The sequence below is a fragment of the Ambystoma mexicanum genome, chromosome 14 (genome assembly GCF_040938575.1).
Source record: "Ambystoma mexicanum isolate Mex_15411 chromosome 14, UKY_AmexF1_1, whole genome shotgun sequence".
NCBI classification, from domain to species: Eukaryota; Metazoa; Chordata; class Amphibia; order Caudata; family Ambystomatidae; genus Ambystoma; species Ambystoma mexicanum.
In genome coordinates this window covers 45,113,479-45,128,418 of record NC_090940.1, presented here as the reverse complement: position 1 = coordinate 45,128,418, position 14,940 = coordinate 45,113,479, and the positions used below count along the sequence as shown (strand labels likewise).

At 46.9% G+C, this 14,940-nt stretch overlaps 1 protein-coding gene across 2 annotated transcripts in view; it reads left to right on the top strand.

Moving 5' to 3' along the window:
* G2E3 (G2/M-phase specific E3 ubiquitin protein ligase) overlaps nucleotides 1–14,940 on the top strand; it is a 950,771-nt gene that overhangs the window by 925,637 nt on the left and 10,194 nt on the right. For both annotated transcript variants that reach the window (XM_069638501.1, XM_069638502.1), the window contains exons 14-15: nucleotides 2,929–3,101; nucleotides 5,287–5,501. In XM_069638501.1, the coding sequence (XP_069494602.1) occupies nucleotides 2,929–3,101; nucleotides 5,287–5,501 (388 nt within the window). The remainder of the gene's footprint in view (nucleotides 1–2,928; nucleotides 3,102–5,286; nucleotides 5,502–14,940) is intronic.

Here is a 14,940-nt window from a genome sequence, read left to right as displayed (position 1 = left end):
AACGTTTGTGGAGAGTAATGTAAAGCCTTCACTTTGGCACCCACTTAGACTTCACTGCCCAGTTTTTCCTGCCAAAGGCATCTGAGATTATTAACTTTCCTTGAAGATTGCAATTCCTGATCAAGGATCCGGGGTGCCGGCTTTGGTCTTTCTCCAGTCATCTTTCCCTTTGGCCCGAATAATACCTGCTCAGATTTCGTTGCATTCAGTTGAAATTCGGTTTACTGCCATCCATTGTTTGTTTTCTTCCATGCGTTGGTTAACCTTCTCAAATGCCTCTTCTAGATTGTCCACCTCCACATAGACCTTGCTAGGGAGAATTCTCATTATATGGCTAATTTCCCTCACTTAGTGATTCCCCCAACAGCTTTGCTGGATTTCTGGAGTTTTTTTTTTCACTTGGTAAGAGTGTGAGCTTTTCCCCCCACTCTTACCCATGTTTTGCCATGTGCATTTCCTCGATTTTTGTGATTGTGGACTCTGGAGTACACCACTTCAGTAGCCCCCTTCTTTTGTGTGTTACACAGCACCTTCAGTGCAGTTACACAGGGTTGTCTTTTAGACTTCCCACCAACTCCATTTCTGAAGCTGACTACTGTCGCCCAGAAAAGGGTAAAGTTGCCATTAACTTAACCAAGTCATTTAACCACAGATCCAGTACACCCCATCTTACATGGAGTACTGGAAAGGGTTAATCCTTAGCCCTTTTTATCTGTACCTTGTAGAACATTGTTTCGCTCTTTTAACATTTAGACTTGGCTGGTGGCAGTGGTATCTTCCATAACTTTTCTACCACGATTATACTATCTAAACCTGGTATTGCTTTAGGCTATTATATTAGCCTCGAAATTAAACACGCTTGACCAAATACTTTTTCTTTTGGCTCCGGTCGGGTTTATTCGGCATTTCTTTTTGTTAGTCCTTCTTGTGTTTTACTTTGCGCGGCAAACCAGGTTTGCCTTCTTTGTTCACTGTCTTTTGACGGGCTTCTGCCAAGAAGCCCTCCTCTAGGTGCCTGGGTGTCTAGGTGGGCTGAATGTGAAGGAGGGGTGTAGTCACCCCCTGCACAGGGTATCCTAGGAAACCCAAGTCGCACTTTGTCATGATTGGCTCAGGTGGTTGTCCAGGCTGGACAACCCCCCCCCGCTGCGTGATTGACAGCCAGGCTGTGTGTGTGGGATTTTCGCATAAAAGGCAGGACTCTTGGGCTGGAAGTCAGTCGCCACTAGAACTACAAGGAACCAAAGAGAAGTGGGGAAGAAGTTGGCTGCTGCAACTATCCCGTCCCATTGAAGCCCTGCTGCAGTCCTAAGCTATCTACCCTTCGACGACCAGAGAAGATCCAGTCCGGAGTAGTCTTCCCTTGAGCCTGGTCGGGATAACCAGCTCATCTTCTACAGCCAGAGCATCCTCTTCGTGGTCGAAATCGCTGCACACTGCTGTAGTGGTCCGGATAGCCATCTGAAGAGCCTCTCCTGTTTTTAAGGAGCGCACCTTTTTATTCACCGTCGCTGCTTCCGGCTTCAGCCCTGTGTGGTGCAGACCCCTCCAGACGTTGTCCTTGCCGAAGATCCAGGAACCGTGGGTCTGAAGGAAACTACCAGGAACAACTGCCGTGGCACCAGCGTCTTCATTGAATAAGGTACTGTGTTCTGCTTGAGGAATTCGGGTGAATCCCTTTTCTCCTCCTACAAGGCTTGCCCTTATCTTCAATCCTTCTTTTAACTTTTGCTTCCTCCATTGACAATATCCAAGTACTCCTGGCTACGTTGAATCTTGAACTGTCCGACTGTGTGATCCTCGACAACAGGAACCCGGTTCCACTTGACTGCCTCCGGCCTATTGACTCCTGAATTTCTGTCCATGAGTGTTCTCTGATTCTGTCTGCCTTGACAAAAGTATTGCCTATGATTTTTGCCCCAACTCTCTCTGTCTAACTCAGGTGCTAAGTGTGTTTTTTCCCCGGTAACATTTCTTGCCGTGGATATGAGTTTCTTTAGTAAGACCGAACTGTCATTACTGTCAAAAAGTGATCGCATATGTATTCCCGGTAACGTCTTTTGTTTCACAACACCGGTCCGTTAAAACATAGGCTACTTACCTTGAAGTGATACTGTACAAAGTGAATTGGTTGGTTGCAGTATATTTTACGTGTGGTTTTGAATTAATCAAAATGTTCTGTTTATAACAATCGGTTTAAAAATAAATGTACTTATATTTTTTACCTGAAACCTTGATTCAGTGTTTGCTTGATACACAGTAATTGTGGTCCCTTTGTGTAATCTCCGCTACTGCTCATATACTCTTGAGATGAGCCTGGCTGCTCAGCTACTGCTACCACTTTAACATAGTAGTACAGGCTTGTACCAAAGGCAAAACTTGCATTACCACCTGTGGTCTTAATTGTGTGTAGTGGTCCCTAAGGGCACTGCACAGGATTCTGCCTAATAGACCTGGGTGTCCGCATATGAGTGAAACCGTACCTCCCCCCTCTCCCCCCAGGGTGACCTGTTGTGTCCTATCTTTCAAGTCAGACCCAAACCAATCCACCACTGGTTTCGATGCCCTCCCGACCTTCTGTTTGCTGCAGCATGATCTGATGGTCCACCCTGTCGAAGGCCGCGGATAAGTCCATCAAAAATACTGTGGATTTACCTCTATCCGCGGCCTCCAACAGGTCATCCTGGACGGCAAGCAATGCCGCCTGTCCCTTGCTTGGGTCTAAATCCGGATTGCAGTGTATCCAGAAGTCCTTTGCGATCTACGAAGGCCTGAAATTGACTACAAACTACTTTTTCTAATATTTTGCTGGGCCGGCACAGGTTTGCTACCGGTCGATAATTTTTCAAAACTGTGGGATCCAAATTGGCTTTGTTCAGACTTTTTTCCAAGTCCCCTAAATAACAATTTCTTTTTTTCTTTTTTTAGATCAAGTCCATATCCTCTGTAGCGAAGCTGCGGTCTACAATGCAGGAGTTGTACGATTACCTTTGTGGTGTTGGCTGCTTAAGCATCGTCACGTCTCTGCGGGACAAGAACAAAGTAGTGAAAGACTTGCTAATCTATCATGTCATCCGGAGGGTCCAGAAACCCTTTGAAAGGTAAGCTGCGATGGAATTGAACAATTATTGATTTCAACGTTTGATTTATGGTAGCCGCTTGAACTGCTTGTTGCAGAACTTGACAATTCAATCTACTTTGTAAACTGGCACAGTTTTGCAGTTTATATAATTTACATCTGACACGCTCCAAATCCTTGGTGGTGGATGGAATTTCTACACAAAGCTGGCAATTACACTTATCTCCAGGTAGTTTGGCCTATCCGAAAGAGTTGGCTGAATTACGTTAGTGTGAAGAGAGGAAGAAAGCTGGATTGATTTGCTGTGTACATTTTAGAAGTACCTTTTTACTATGTATGTCTTATTTCATGGGCTTAGAGGCAATTGTAACCAGATAGGAGCCTTGTAGGCCCATGGTTCTAGGATTCAATAGCTGGGGACGGTGATATGTTTGTCGGAGAGGTAGAGTTCTGCCTGATTTTTGAAGTACATCAATCTTTTTTTAGCTTCACGTTCCTGCTCAGCTAATTTATTTTGGATGCACTTGTTGGTGAGACCATAAGGCTACGAGTGCTGTTTGCCCCAGTCCTGTGTTCTGCAGGGTACGACGTTCTTTTGTCAGGCATTTCAAAGCCTGCAGTTTAAACATGTTTGCCAGTTCATCAAATCTTTGGGGGGGTGGTGGGAATGGGTAGATAAGTGATTGAGGATAGGTAAAAATAGGTGCAGGATGTTCGATGACCTGTCAAACACGTTTAAATTGCAGGCTTTGAAATGCCCAACCATGAAATGACATAGAACCGTTCTGCAGTACACACCATTTTACAGTGGAGTGCTACATGGGTACTATGTATCCTTTGTTTCCATGTTTGTTTGGCATCTTTTTTTTAGACTTTTATGATGTGCCTAAAATACGTTGCTGGCAGTGAACAGTATACAAAGGAGCTGGTCCTGCACAGCCTCCATTTATGTAAGAAGTCTGAAAATGCAGGAGCAGACGTCTTTTAGTACAAGCTGAAGATCCTGCCAATTACAAGGATGCACTCGGAATGACAGCTGCAGCGAGGTAGCTCACGAGAGTTGATCACTCCACCAGTTAGTGCAGGGACATGCCAAAGGTTTAGACGGCATGCATCCTTGAGCAAAGGTCTAGACTGGTTGTTCCCACTGGTCTAGGGGTTGAAGCACTGTAATAGTCTTCTTGAGATCGGGCAGAGGAGCAGGGCTTCACCAAGACTTTATTGGTGCTGTGAAGATGGATTCTACAGCCCCCCCCCCCCCCCGCTGCCCCACAAGCTCCCCCAAACACCCCTCCTCCCCCAACTCTGATTCTTCTAGAGACCACTGCTAGTTTTCTGAAATCTGGGGGGGTGGGGGGGACAGGGGGCTTCGGACACTCTTCTGTGCTTGTTCCTGTCGAGGACACGGGAGTTGCAGGTGCAGAGGTCACTGTCCACTTCTGGATTTTGTGTTGGTTGCATGTGGTGCACAGGAATTGGTTTCTGACAGCTTCCAGTAGAATACCCAATCATAGATGGCCACTGGTCATGTCTGCCCAGCAACAGGCTTTATGGCACCAGAGATGTGCATTGGGGCTAGACAGTCCCAGCCCACTTCTCCGGCACACACAATGCCCCTTACACCTTGAATGCAACAGCTTTCCCTAGGAAACGGGTTTCCATGAAAGGCATTTCCTTAAATTAGATGGCAGGAAGACTGCCAAAGGACTGGTGAAAAAAATGCTTTGTTGCACAGCTATCATAGGGTGTTAGCCAACTTTAGTAGCTATTTGCGGTAAATGCAAAAGTGCACAAGTAAAATAACACAAACTGTAAAAGAATCTCAGCTGCCACAAGCTTGTATTAGGCCCATTGCCAAAGTAACCAGTAAGCCATTATATAAAACGATACAAAGATATTAAGTCTCTTAACTGCACTTCACTGCAAGTTGATGTGTGTGTAATTGTAAAAATACAAGAATCCAGAGAGACAGTCTCTCAGTACTGATACTATTATGGACTAATCGGTTTCCCCATAAGAATAAGCAAAACTGGCACGAGACCTAGCATGCCCCCTGGTGGCTGGAAAGTTTGAGGAGCAGATTTGCTGGAGATATGTATATCCTATATGAGGAACGTGTTTGAGGAATATTACCAGACAGAAGTGATTTGTTTGCTGCAATCACTGTGGGTTTTACTTTTTGTAACTTGCTTTGAATTTCTCTTCAGTTTCAGACATGGTTTGAATACTCTTGGTGTGCTGGAAAGAATACAGACCTTCCCAGAAGTGTTTTGGTATGTTCTCTGTCAGAGGCCAGAGAAGCTCACAGCAATCACACTGGGAAATCTCTTCACCATCCGCTTTACAGAAGCTGATAAGGGTATGCTGGTGCCGGAGACTCGAATTACGGAGTTCTGGATGGACTACTTAGAAGAAGTGGAGGGTAGGTGTACGCAACGAGATCCTTAGCCTTTGCCACTTTGTCTTGTTTGCACCAATCACTGTGTTAGGGAATTTTACAACAGTCTGCCAATTGTAGAACTTGTTGAGACTCACACTTGGGACAAAGGGCTCCAACTCATAAGTATTTATTTGATTTATTTTTTACATTTATAAAGCATGCTCGACCTTCACGCATCAAGGCGCTGTTACAACAATTACTGGACATGAAAGATTTTTGAGGAACCACACAAATTTGGTTGGTAAAGGCTGAACAGCAAGGCTTATCTTGAGGGGGTAGTGGCTGTAAGCAGTACAAATAACTTAGAGTATACACATAGGCCAAAGAAACAATAACACACTAAAAGCTATACAAATAATGGTTTATTTTATATATACACGAAGGTAAATAATTCTTCAGAAAGGCAGGTACTATAACACTAAATTAGAAAAAACAAGGCATTATACACAGTAAGTAAACCACTTTGTAATACTTTTAGAATGGCAGTATGCCGTTCAAAGCTAAGTTACATTTTTCTTATAACTTTCAGAATATCGATTTCGGGTACAAATGGATGAAACGAAACCAACAAAGCATGTAAATACATCGGTTATTTTCACAGAGGCCGAACACTTAAGATGTCCATTCCTATGTAGGTGTGAGCGTCTGTCAGTTTGGAGGGCAAAGCAGGTAGGCACAAGCTGTAGAAAGTTCAAAAGTTCCGGAAGACGTCTTCTGTAGCAAGTAACATTTTTGATTGGGAACAGGTCTGGGACTTCGGAGAAGGCTCCCTGTAGGCTCATAGACATTAAGCCCTGCCAAACCTATACGGGCGAACTCCCAAACACACAAATGGGCACTCCAGCAACGCAGGAGCAGCAAAGCAACTCTATGTACGTTCTACCTCCAGTCTCACAGTACCTTGGGAGTGAAGAAGCAGATGCAGCACGATGCCCCCACGATGCAGCTGCAGACCCGGTCACTGGATTCTTAGTCAGATAGACGAAAGAAGGGATACTGGAATGGATCTCGCCGCAGCAGTAGAGTGAAGAGGCTTCAGTCAAAGGATTTTTCTGCGTTCTTTGATTTTGGCTCCCTTTTCAAGACACCAGTGAAGAACGATTACCACTTGGTCGATTCGTCTCGCGTTCTTGGTCCAGCACTCTGGTGAGGAGACCTCAAAGAGTGTAATCTTGTCTCTGGAGTTCCGGAATAAGTCCATCAAAGTTTTAGGAGGATTTCATCTTCGGAAGTCGATGCACTGCACAGTAGCCACAGGTCCCAGGGTATTAGCAGTTTGCAGCCCGTGGGATGGCACTAAAGGCAGGTAGTCTTCAAACTAATTGGACCCACCAGTAACGCTGCACTCAGCTTTCGATGCTGGACGTTCTTCGGCGGAGTGACATCTTGGAGTCACGTTGAGGTCAGTTTGTGGAGGAGGCATAACATGGTAATTGTATAATACAAACAGATCATTGCTGTGGCCTTCCCGCGCAGCTAAATGAAATGAACTTCTAAGGGACGAAAGTTCAAACGAAAGTGAGAACGCTTGTGGCTTCACCACGCAGGGTGTAGTTTACTGAACTTTGGAGACTCGTTAAATTCAACTCTTCAAGGGAGCCACAAGTGTATTAGAACCGTTTGAGTTTGATAACTAACTTGGAGCTTCTCCAATGGGGGTACGGTGTAAAGAAATAAACAAGCCATTGCCAGCAACAATGAAGAGGGTCGTACTGGTTCAGAGAGTCCAGTTTCCATTTTGTTTGCCCGAGCTAGGACTTGGATTTATTTCCTCTAAGCAGAAATCAGAGGAACCATAGATAAAGGCTAATAAAAGCAAGGGGTTTCTGTTGAGAATGTTAGTGTGAAATGTAATGTTTTAACACTCATTTAATTCCATGCAGGGTAATGAAACCAAGAAGCAAGAAAAGCTCCTGTTTATTTTCTCCTCTTGCCCTTCCCCCCCCCCTCCTCCTCAGGCTGAGGCACAGCCTACCAGCATTCACCTCCACGCCAAGTTTATGCAGCTGGAGGGGACTCCCTTTGCTGGCGGCACCCTCACAGCCACATTCCTCGGCCACTTCCGGTGCAGCGCCAGGCACGCTCCAAGGTAGGTCTGGCAGAGGCCAAAATTAGTTGCGCAGGACGTAATGGCGTCCACCGTGGCACACATTGACACCTCAGCACTGCCACTGGTCGGAAGACCGCCAGGCTACAGGCGACCAATTTCAACCTGGACGCCCTGGAACGCATACTGGACCATCCCTTCGGGGGAGGGCAACCTGTTAGGTTCCACTACGGATTAGGAACTTGATAGGAGGAGGAACCGTCTCCTGACTGCTGAATCCTTATCCATGCTCACCTAGGCACCCCTAAAGCATATAGCCGGATGCACGCCCATGCAGGCGCACAATGTTAACAGATCTTTTGAGCCTCCCCGTAGTGTCCTCGGGCTTCCGCCTACCGATCCCTACCCCACCTCTCCCCTCCCACAGTTTTGGGACAATAACTCTGTGGGCGGACAGACGCTTGCACGAAGAGAGGCCGGCGGTGGAGGAAGTACAGCCTCTCAACGTCGTCTGGGCTCCTATGCAGGCATTTTCGCCATACTTGGTTACCCTAGCACGTATTGCAGAGGCATTGTGCACGGGAGTCTGGATGTGCTCCCTAGATCTGAAGGAGTCTTGCCTTCATGTACCTATCTGCAGCCCCATTGCTCCTTTCGTAAGGTTGGATAATGGTGCTTCCATTTCATATACAAAGTCTACCCCGTGGCCTCAATTTGGACCCCAGGGTCTGTACAGGTGGGGTCAACACATGGCAGCCCTACTGGGGCCCTCACCACGACTATCCATGCCTAGACTGGCTCATCAGGACAAGGTCTCCGGAGGCACTACTGCACACTGCCTCTACCCTTAGGCTTCCACTACATGAGTAGGGATTTTCCATCAATCTCAAGAAGTCACAGCTGGAGCCCAAGCAGACTCCTTAACGCTCCTGGGCCTCATCTGGGATACAAGCTCTGATCACAGCTATCAGTGGCCCATGGGGCATTTTCTCAGCAGAGCAGTTACCTCGGCACAGGGGTACCAACGCCTAAATTGTAGTTGCACTGCACAGCCTTGTGGAGTTGGGTAGGGCTCCCAGGCGGAGCCGGTCAACATTCTGCCGACAACCTAGTCGGGTAGAGTGTGGACAGCAATTTACCGATAGGCAGGACCTTTTGTCAGCCAGCTCCGCAGGTAACCATCACCACAGAATCATCCCTAGCTGGATGGGAAGCCACCCTGGACTGCAGTGTCCACAGTGAAGGTTCGGTCAGGAGCAGGTGGCCCTCGTCAACTGTCTCGAGTTGATGGCCATCTGGTTAGACCTCCAAAGCCATTATGGCGGCCATCGGGGCCTCCCGGAACACGGAGGAGCAAGTATTTTCTCTCCGCCAATCCGCTGGTTAAAAGATATTTGGCAGGCCTCACCAGGCTTTACCCGCACAACAATAGGCCACACCTCGTGTGGAACCCCAACTTCGTATTGGGCGCCTGGGCGCATAAACCACTTGGGCCAATGACATCCGTGGACATCAGGCTAGTTACCATTAGGTCAGCTCTCTTGGTGGGTCTTACGTCTGCATGCTGTGGCAGCGAAATCCAACCTCGGAGGGCATCTGAGCCATACACTACCTTTCACAGGGACAGGGTCGTCCTTGTAACGCTCCCGCATACTTACCTGAGGTAGTCTCTGCGTTCCATCCATCTAAAGGAGGAGTTGGTATTCCCTACTTGCTTCGCAGACCCTATGAACCCTGCTCAGAGGGTTCTGCACTGTCTTCATGTTAGACGAGTGCCAAAGTTCTATCTGAGCAGAACCGAGAGCTTCTGCAAGTCTGAGGCTTGATCAGCTTTGGTGGGTCACAGCCAGGATATCAGGCTTCCAAGGGCTACATAACAAGGTGGATGGTGGCCTGCTCAAGGAGGCCCAGACGGGGCAACACAAACCACTTCAGGTAAACGTGTAGGCCCTCGCAGTCAGTCAAGGCCACCACGGCCGCCTTCCAGAGACTTGTACCGTGGCAGGTCATCAGCAGGGCGGCCAATTTGGCCACTCGGCTTTCTGCAAGCACTACTGTTGGGATGCCAGCTCTGTCAGACGCGGCATTCGGGCAGGCAGTATTAAGGGACTAGTTTTCTTCAACAACACTTTATTGTTTTCATATAAACAATGATATTAAAAAGCAACAATGCTTCACAATCCGCTTAAAGAATGAAATTACAAAGAGACTAGAGCATCATAAACAATACAGCTCAAACCAGAAACAAATCTTAGTGAAGCATAACCAGCAAGTCAACATCGAACAAACCAACAAAAAAAATAAAGGAACCCCACCTTTTCCACCACAACCACCTAAACCTTCCCATCAATCATATAAAGCCATAAAGGGACCCTTAAGATTCAAATAATCATCATCTTTATCTTTGTTATGAAATGAAACCTTATCATACTGAGCCAAAACATGTAATTCCATCAACCATTCATCTACATTAGGTTTCTTCCTCGATTTCCAGACCCTAAGTATTAGCTTGATAGCCACCATTATAGCCCTATCAATCCAACAAGAATGTTTCCTAATCCGAACACCCCTGTCCTTACGGGAAAGTAGTATAATATTCACTGCCGACCTCTGCAAAACCACATCATAAATCAGATCAATCCTATCTAACACTGCTGTTTTCTTAAGGAGCGTCACCTCTCCACCCTGGGGTTACATTCAGTTGTAATCACCCGGAAAGGGGACGGGACGTAAGAGTAATTACAAGTTACCCACGGTAGTGACTAACCTACTCTTAGTCCATAGTCCCCTTTCCTCCATATGTCCCACCATCCTCCCCCTCCCCTAATTAAAATGGTTTCACTTAGGGAATTATATTGTTGACACCTCAATAGGCACTGAGGAGTGGTGCCGGTGGGCGGAGTCGGGGGAGCCCATGCTCCCAGGGCTGCACCCCGCGCGCCTCCAAATTTAAAGGGGGAGGTCTTTTTCTGGTGAAAAAGGTTCGGTCTCACATCCCTCGCAAGGGGCACCCATACAGTATGGAGGAAAGGGGACTATGGACTAAGAGTACGTTAGTCACTATGGTGAGTAACTTGTAATTTCCAGGCTAGTCGCCACAGATGCCTCTCTGGACTCATGTGGGGCTCACACTGGTCAGTCCCACGCCATGGATCTCGGGCTACCGGAAGAGAAAAGTCTGCACATCAATGTGCTGGAACTGCTGGCCGGGTTCTGGGTCCTCCAGTGATTCCTACTTCTTCTAAGGGGTCTAGTAGTGAGGATCTTCAAACACCACCACAATGTTCTACATCAGGAAGCCAGGCAGGACCCAATCCCCTGCTCTTTCATTGAAGGCCTGGGCCCTGTGGCACTGGGCGATACTTCAAGACCTCTTCTTCCTGTTTCATCTAGCAGGCATCAAGAGCACCATAGCGGATGCCCCCAGCAGGGAGCCGTGATCTTGCCATGAATGGGAGATGCGGAAAGATCAGGTGTCCCACCTGTTCAGCCAATGTGGCCGTCCCCAGATCGATCTTTTCGCCATTGGTAGCGAACTCCCAGTGCAAGGAGTTCACCAGCAGGTTTCCCCCAACCTGGGAGGCTGGGGGATGCCTTCTCGCTCAGATGGGAAGGTAGGTTTCTGTACGCCTTTCCCCCCGATTCCACTCCTCCTGTGTCGACACACTGAAGCTATGTTGCTGCAGGATGATACTACTCGCCCCAGCATGGCCTTGCCAATTCTGGTATCTGGACCTGCTCTGCATGTCGGTGGCCCCGACCTTCAGACTGCCTCCTCTTCCCGACCTACTCTCCAGAGGAGGAACCATTGTGCATCACGACCCAGCATCAATGAACCTCCCGGTTTGGCCTCTATGATCTTCCTATGGAATGTGAAACAGTTCTCGCTAAGGCCAGGGCGTCTACTCAGTTGTGCTACGGTCATTGGTGGAAAAGCTTCACGGTGTGGTGCAGGTCACAGAACATTACGCCTCTGCGTGTCATGGCCCCACAGCTCCTGCCGTACTCTTGCTTCCCCAAGATGGGGGTCCCAGGAGAAAACCACTGTAGGAGTCCGTCACCAGGTTGACTGGAGCGAGACAGGTGTTCAGTCACTCGAGAGTTCACGTATTGAAGGAAACTCATTTGTACCAGAGACTTTGGTTAGCCCCTGGTGACCTCGGGCAATAGTTTATAATTGGTGATTGCTGATCAAATCATCATGATGTCCTGGTGCCAACCCACAAAGAATGACAGCCAAGTCAGTCATTGATGCCTTACTGAGTGTCGGTCCCAGAGGTAGCTCCTCTGCTGTGCTCAGTAGTGGTCGGACCCAGTGGAAGGAGGGTGGCGTGACCTGTCAAGTTTCACGTAGCTGTCATCCACAGGAAGGTGGTCTGAGAGAGAGACTTGTTAAAGCTCTCTTGTTTAATTGGAGCCTTAAATGATCCCCAGAGTAGGGAGTGGGACCTTCTCCTGTCAAACTGGTTTTCTTAATCCCTGAACACATGAGTGGTCTGGGCCTTTGCAAAGTTTTACAACTTAACAAGGTAAACTATTCAGATGGCCTTGGTGGACCTAGAAAGGTTACCATAGTTTCCTGTGAAGTGTGGAGGATACGATCTTGAGTTCTAATTGGAGCCCTGCTTATGGCTACAGAAAGGGGGCCAGAGAAATCTGAGTGTCTCCCTGTCCTGTTCAAGAGCAGCCCTTTTAATGGCTTCAGTGAAGATGACCTAGTGTCTGCTCCCCAGACCCCACACCAGCAGGATGAGGGAGATTTTGCAGACAATCTCGCCCCTTGTTGTCACTGAAGCCCCTGATAACAGATTGGTGTGAGCCAGACTTTTATGGGAATTGGTGAACCTACCAGGTTTGGGTGTGGTGGTAGTTCAGAGCAAACATAGTTCTGACAGATGGTAAGAGATCCACCATGTGTTGGGACAAGTGGTGTATGAGCCCTCGAACTGCCATGAGACCAGTTCCGAGGATCTGAAGAAACCTACAGGTAAATCCCGTTTGGGATTCTGTATGGACACTAGAGCTATTTATGCTGTCCCCAAGACAAAAACCCACTCCCCACCAAGAGGTGAAAAGTTGCTGGATCGGCTCTGTGCTGAGAAGTGCAGTAGCATTTTTTTTTAATCTTTCTGCAGGGTATGGAATCATATACCTGCCTGTTTATGCTAAGGAGGAGATGGCAGTTTCGGCCTTTTCAGAGCCTTGCTTCAGTGTATGGACGTCTGAATTGGTGGCTGTAGCTGACGCCTGTCAAATGGGTTTAGACCCTGTTCTGAATGGGAGAAAGGCTCTACACAATACAGATCTAGATGATATGGCAGATTCTGGAAGGAACTGGAAAAAACTCAAAAGGCTGAGTGTCAGGACCTTCATCAGGACATCTTGTTCTGGAAAACAAGTGTCCAACTGAACAGGAGCCATTGGAATCCTTAGACCTAACATTGGTGTAAGTGGAGGCGAAAGGCAACCTCTTGTCAGTGAAGTACATCATGTACAGAACTGGGCAACCTAACCAAATAAACCAGTTGTTTCCAAGTGGTGCAGTCCATTGGAGGAGGAATCCCCCTTCCTATTTGTATTTAAAAGAATTCAAGGTTGTCAAACTGATACTCGAAAGGTTATTTTTGAAAACATCAATTTCTCAATTGGAGAATGTTTGGGGTCAATACAATCTTAAACATCTGTAGCATATAAATATCATAACAAATTTGATTGTTTTCACCTATGTATCCATCATTCTATAGCTGGACGGTGTAATGCATGTTCTTTAACAGTCTTAGATGCCTGACGCGTTTCAGATACCAATGTATCCTTCAGAAGCTACATCCCTGTTCAATTCCACGTTATTAATCCATTTCACAATATCCTACAATACAAAATAACCATCTTCTAGTCTCATTATTTAGAGAATATTCAATTAATCATTTCATCCCTGATTTGTTACTGCTCACTGACCTCTAGTAAATGTCCATTTCCCTTTTCCTAAAAACAAACAATAAAATTATTAAAATGTTTGTTATTTTCTATGTCCTCATTCTGATTAAATGAGTGCCCTTACGTAGCATGGAACTGGTCTTAACTGACTCTGCTGTTGGTTAGGCAACTTTACGTCTGGCTTTGAGCTCACGAGACCGGGTTCTGCACATATGTTGACCTGTGTAAACCAGCACAGCCGTCAGCGCTGCCTAACCTCGCATGGATTAATGTTAAATGAATGAGCCTCAAGCGGCTCCTATACTTAGCTACTTACTGTTTTCTACGATGTGTCGTAACACACGGACAGCGGGGCATCAGCCTGGAGAACCGGTCAGGTGCCCCGCATCTGTGTTAAGACGCCACCAGCGCTGCCATGGCAACTGCCCTAAGCAAAGGAGGCTGCCGCACCTCGCGCGTGGCGGCCTTCTTGATCGAGGTGGAATCAGTATGTATACCTATACTCACTTGCTCAGCAAGTCTTGGTATTCACTTTCCTGTGGCATTTGCTTCCTTTTTTAGCGTATTCACAAATGTTGATCTTGGGGTAAATACATGCCTCGAACCTAAAATATTGATCAACCTCCCCTTATTGCCCTGAATGGACCCGACGGTGACACGAGTGTCATGCCTTTGAATATTTTTGTGGTCAGCGCCCCTGGGGGCTGAGGCCCATTCACCTACTCTATAATCTCTTACGTCTGACGTGTGCCTCTGCTGTAGCCAAGACAACACTCCGTTGCCAGCCAGGCTGTTGCTGAATATCCAGCCGTTCGCTTGGGCAGTGCAGTGATCAGTATTGCCTATAATCGGAACTTCACTTACTGTCGCCAATACTTCAACAAGCTTCATGGCTTTCACCAAGGTGAGTGAAACGTTAGCAGGACCCATTGCCCCTTGTTTAATTATAGCCCACATGAAACAACATACATCATACCCAAGTACCATGTATTGTACGTTTTAGTTATCACACTCTTGAGTTTTATTGGAAGGATGTTCTCCAAGTCCTCACTCTATGGATTGCATACAAAGTAAACACGAAATGAAGTAAACACCTGAAGCTTCTGAAAACTCCCAGCTTGTCGCCCAGCTCGAAATTGTAGTTTGGTTATAGAACACATTATCAAGTTGATCATTTCATAGTCACATCCTCAAGTATCTACTGGCATCCTTCTGTCAGAATACAAATCTGTTCACAATCTACCATCCCTGACGTATAAACAAATAACATCAAGGTTATTTTGCACTGTGAATCCTTGGGTCATGTCCCATCATAGGCAATTCTCATCCGCTGACCTCCCCCTGCCAGAATATAAATCTGTTCACAATCTGGCTTTCCAGTTAACCTCCAGTTTACATTGTTAATCATTGTCACATCATGGGTGACCAATTTTACATCCA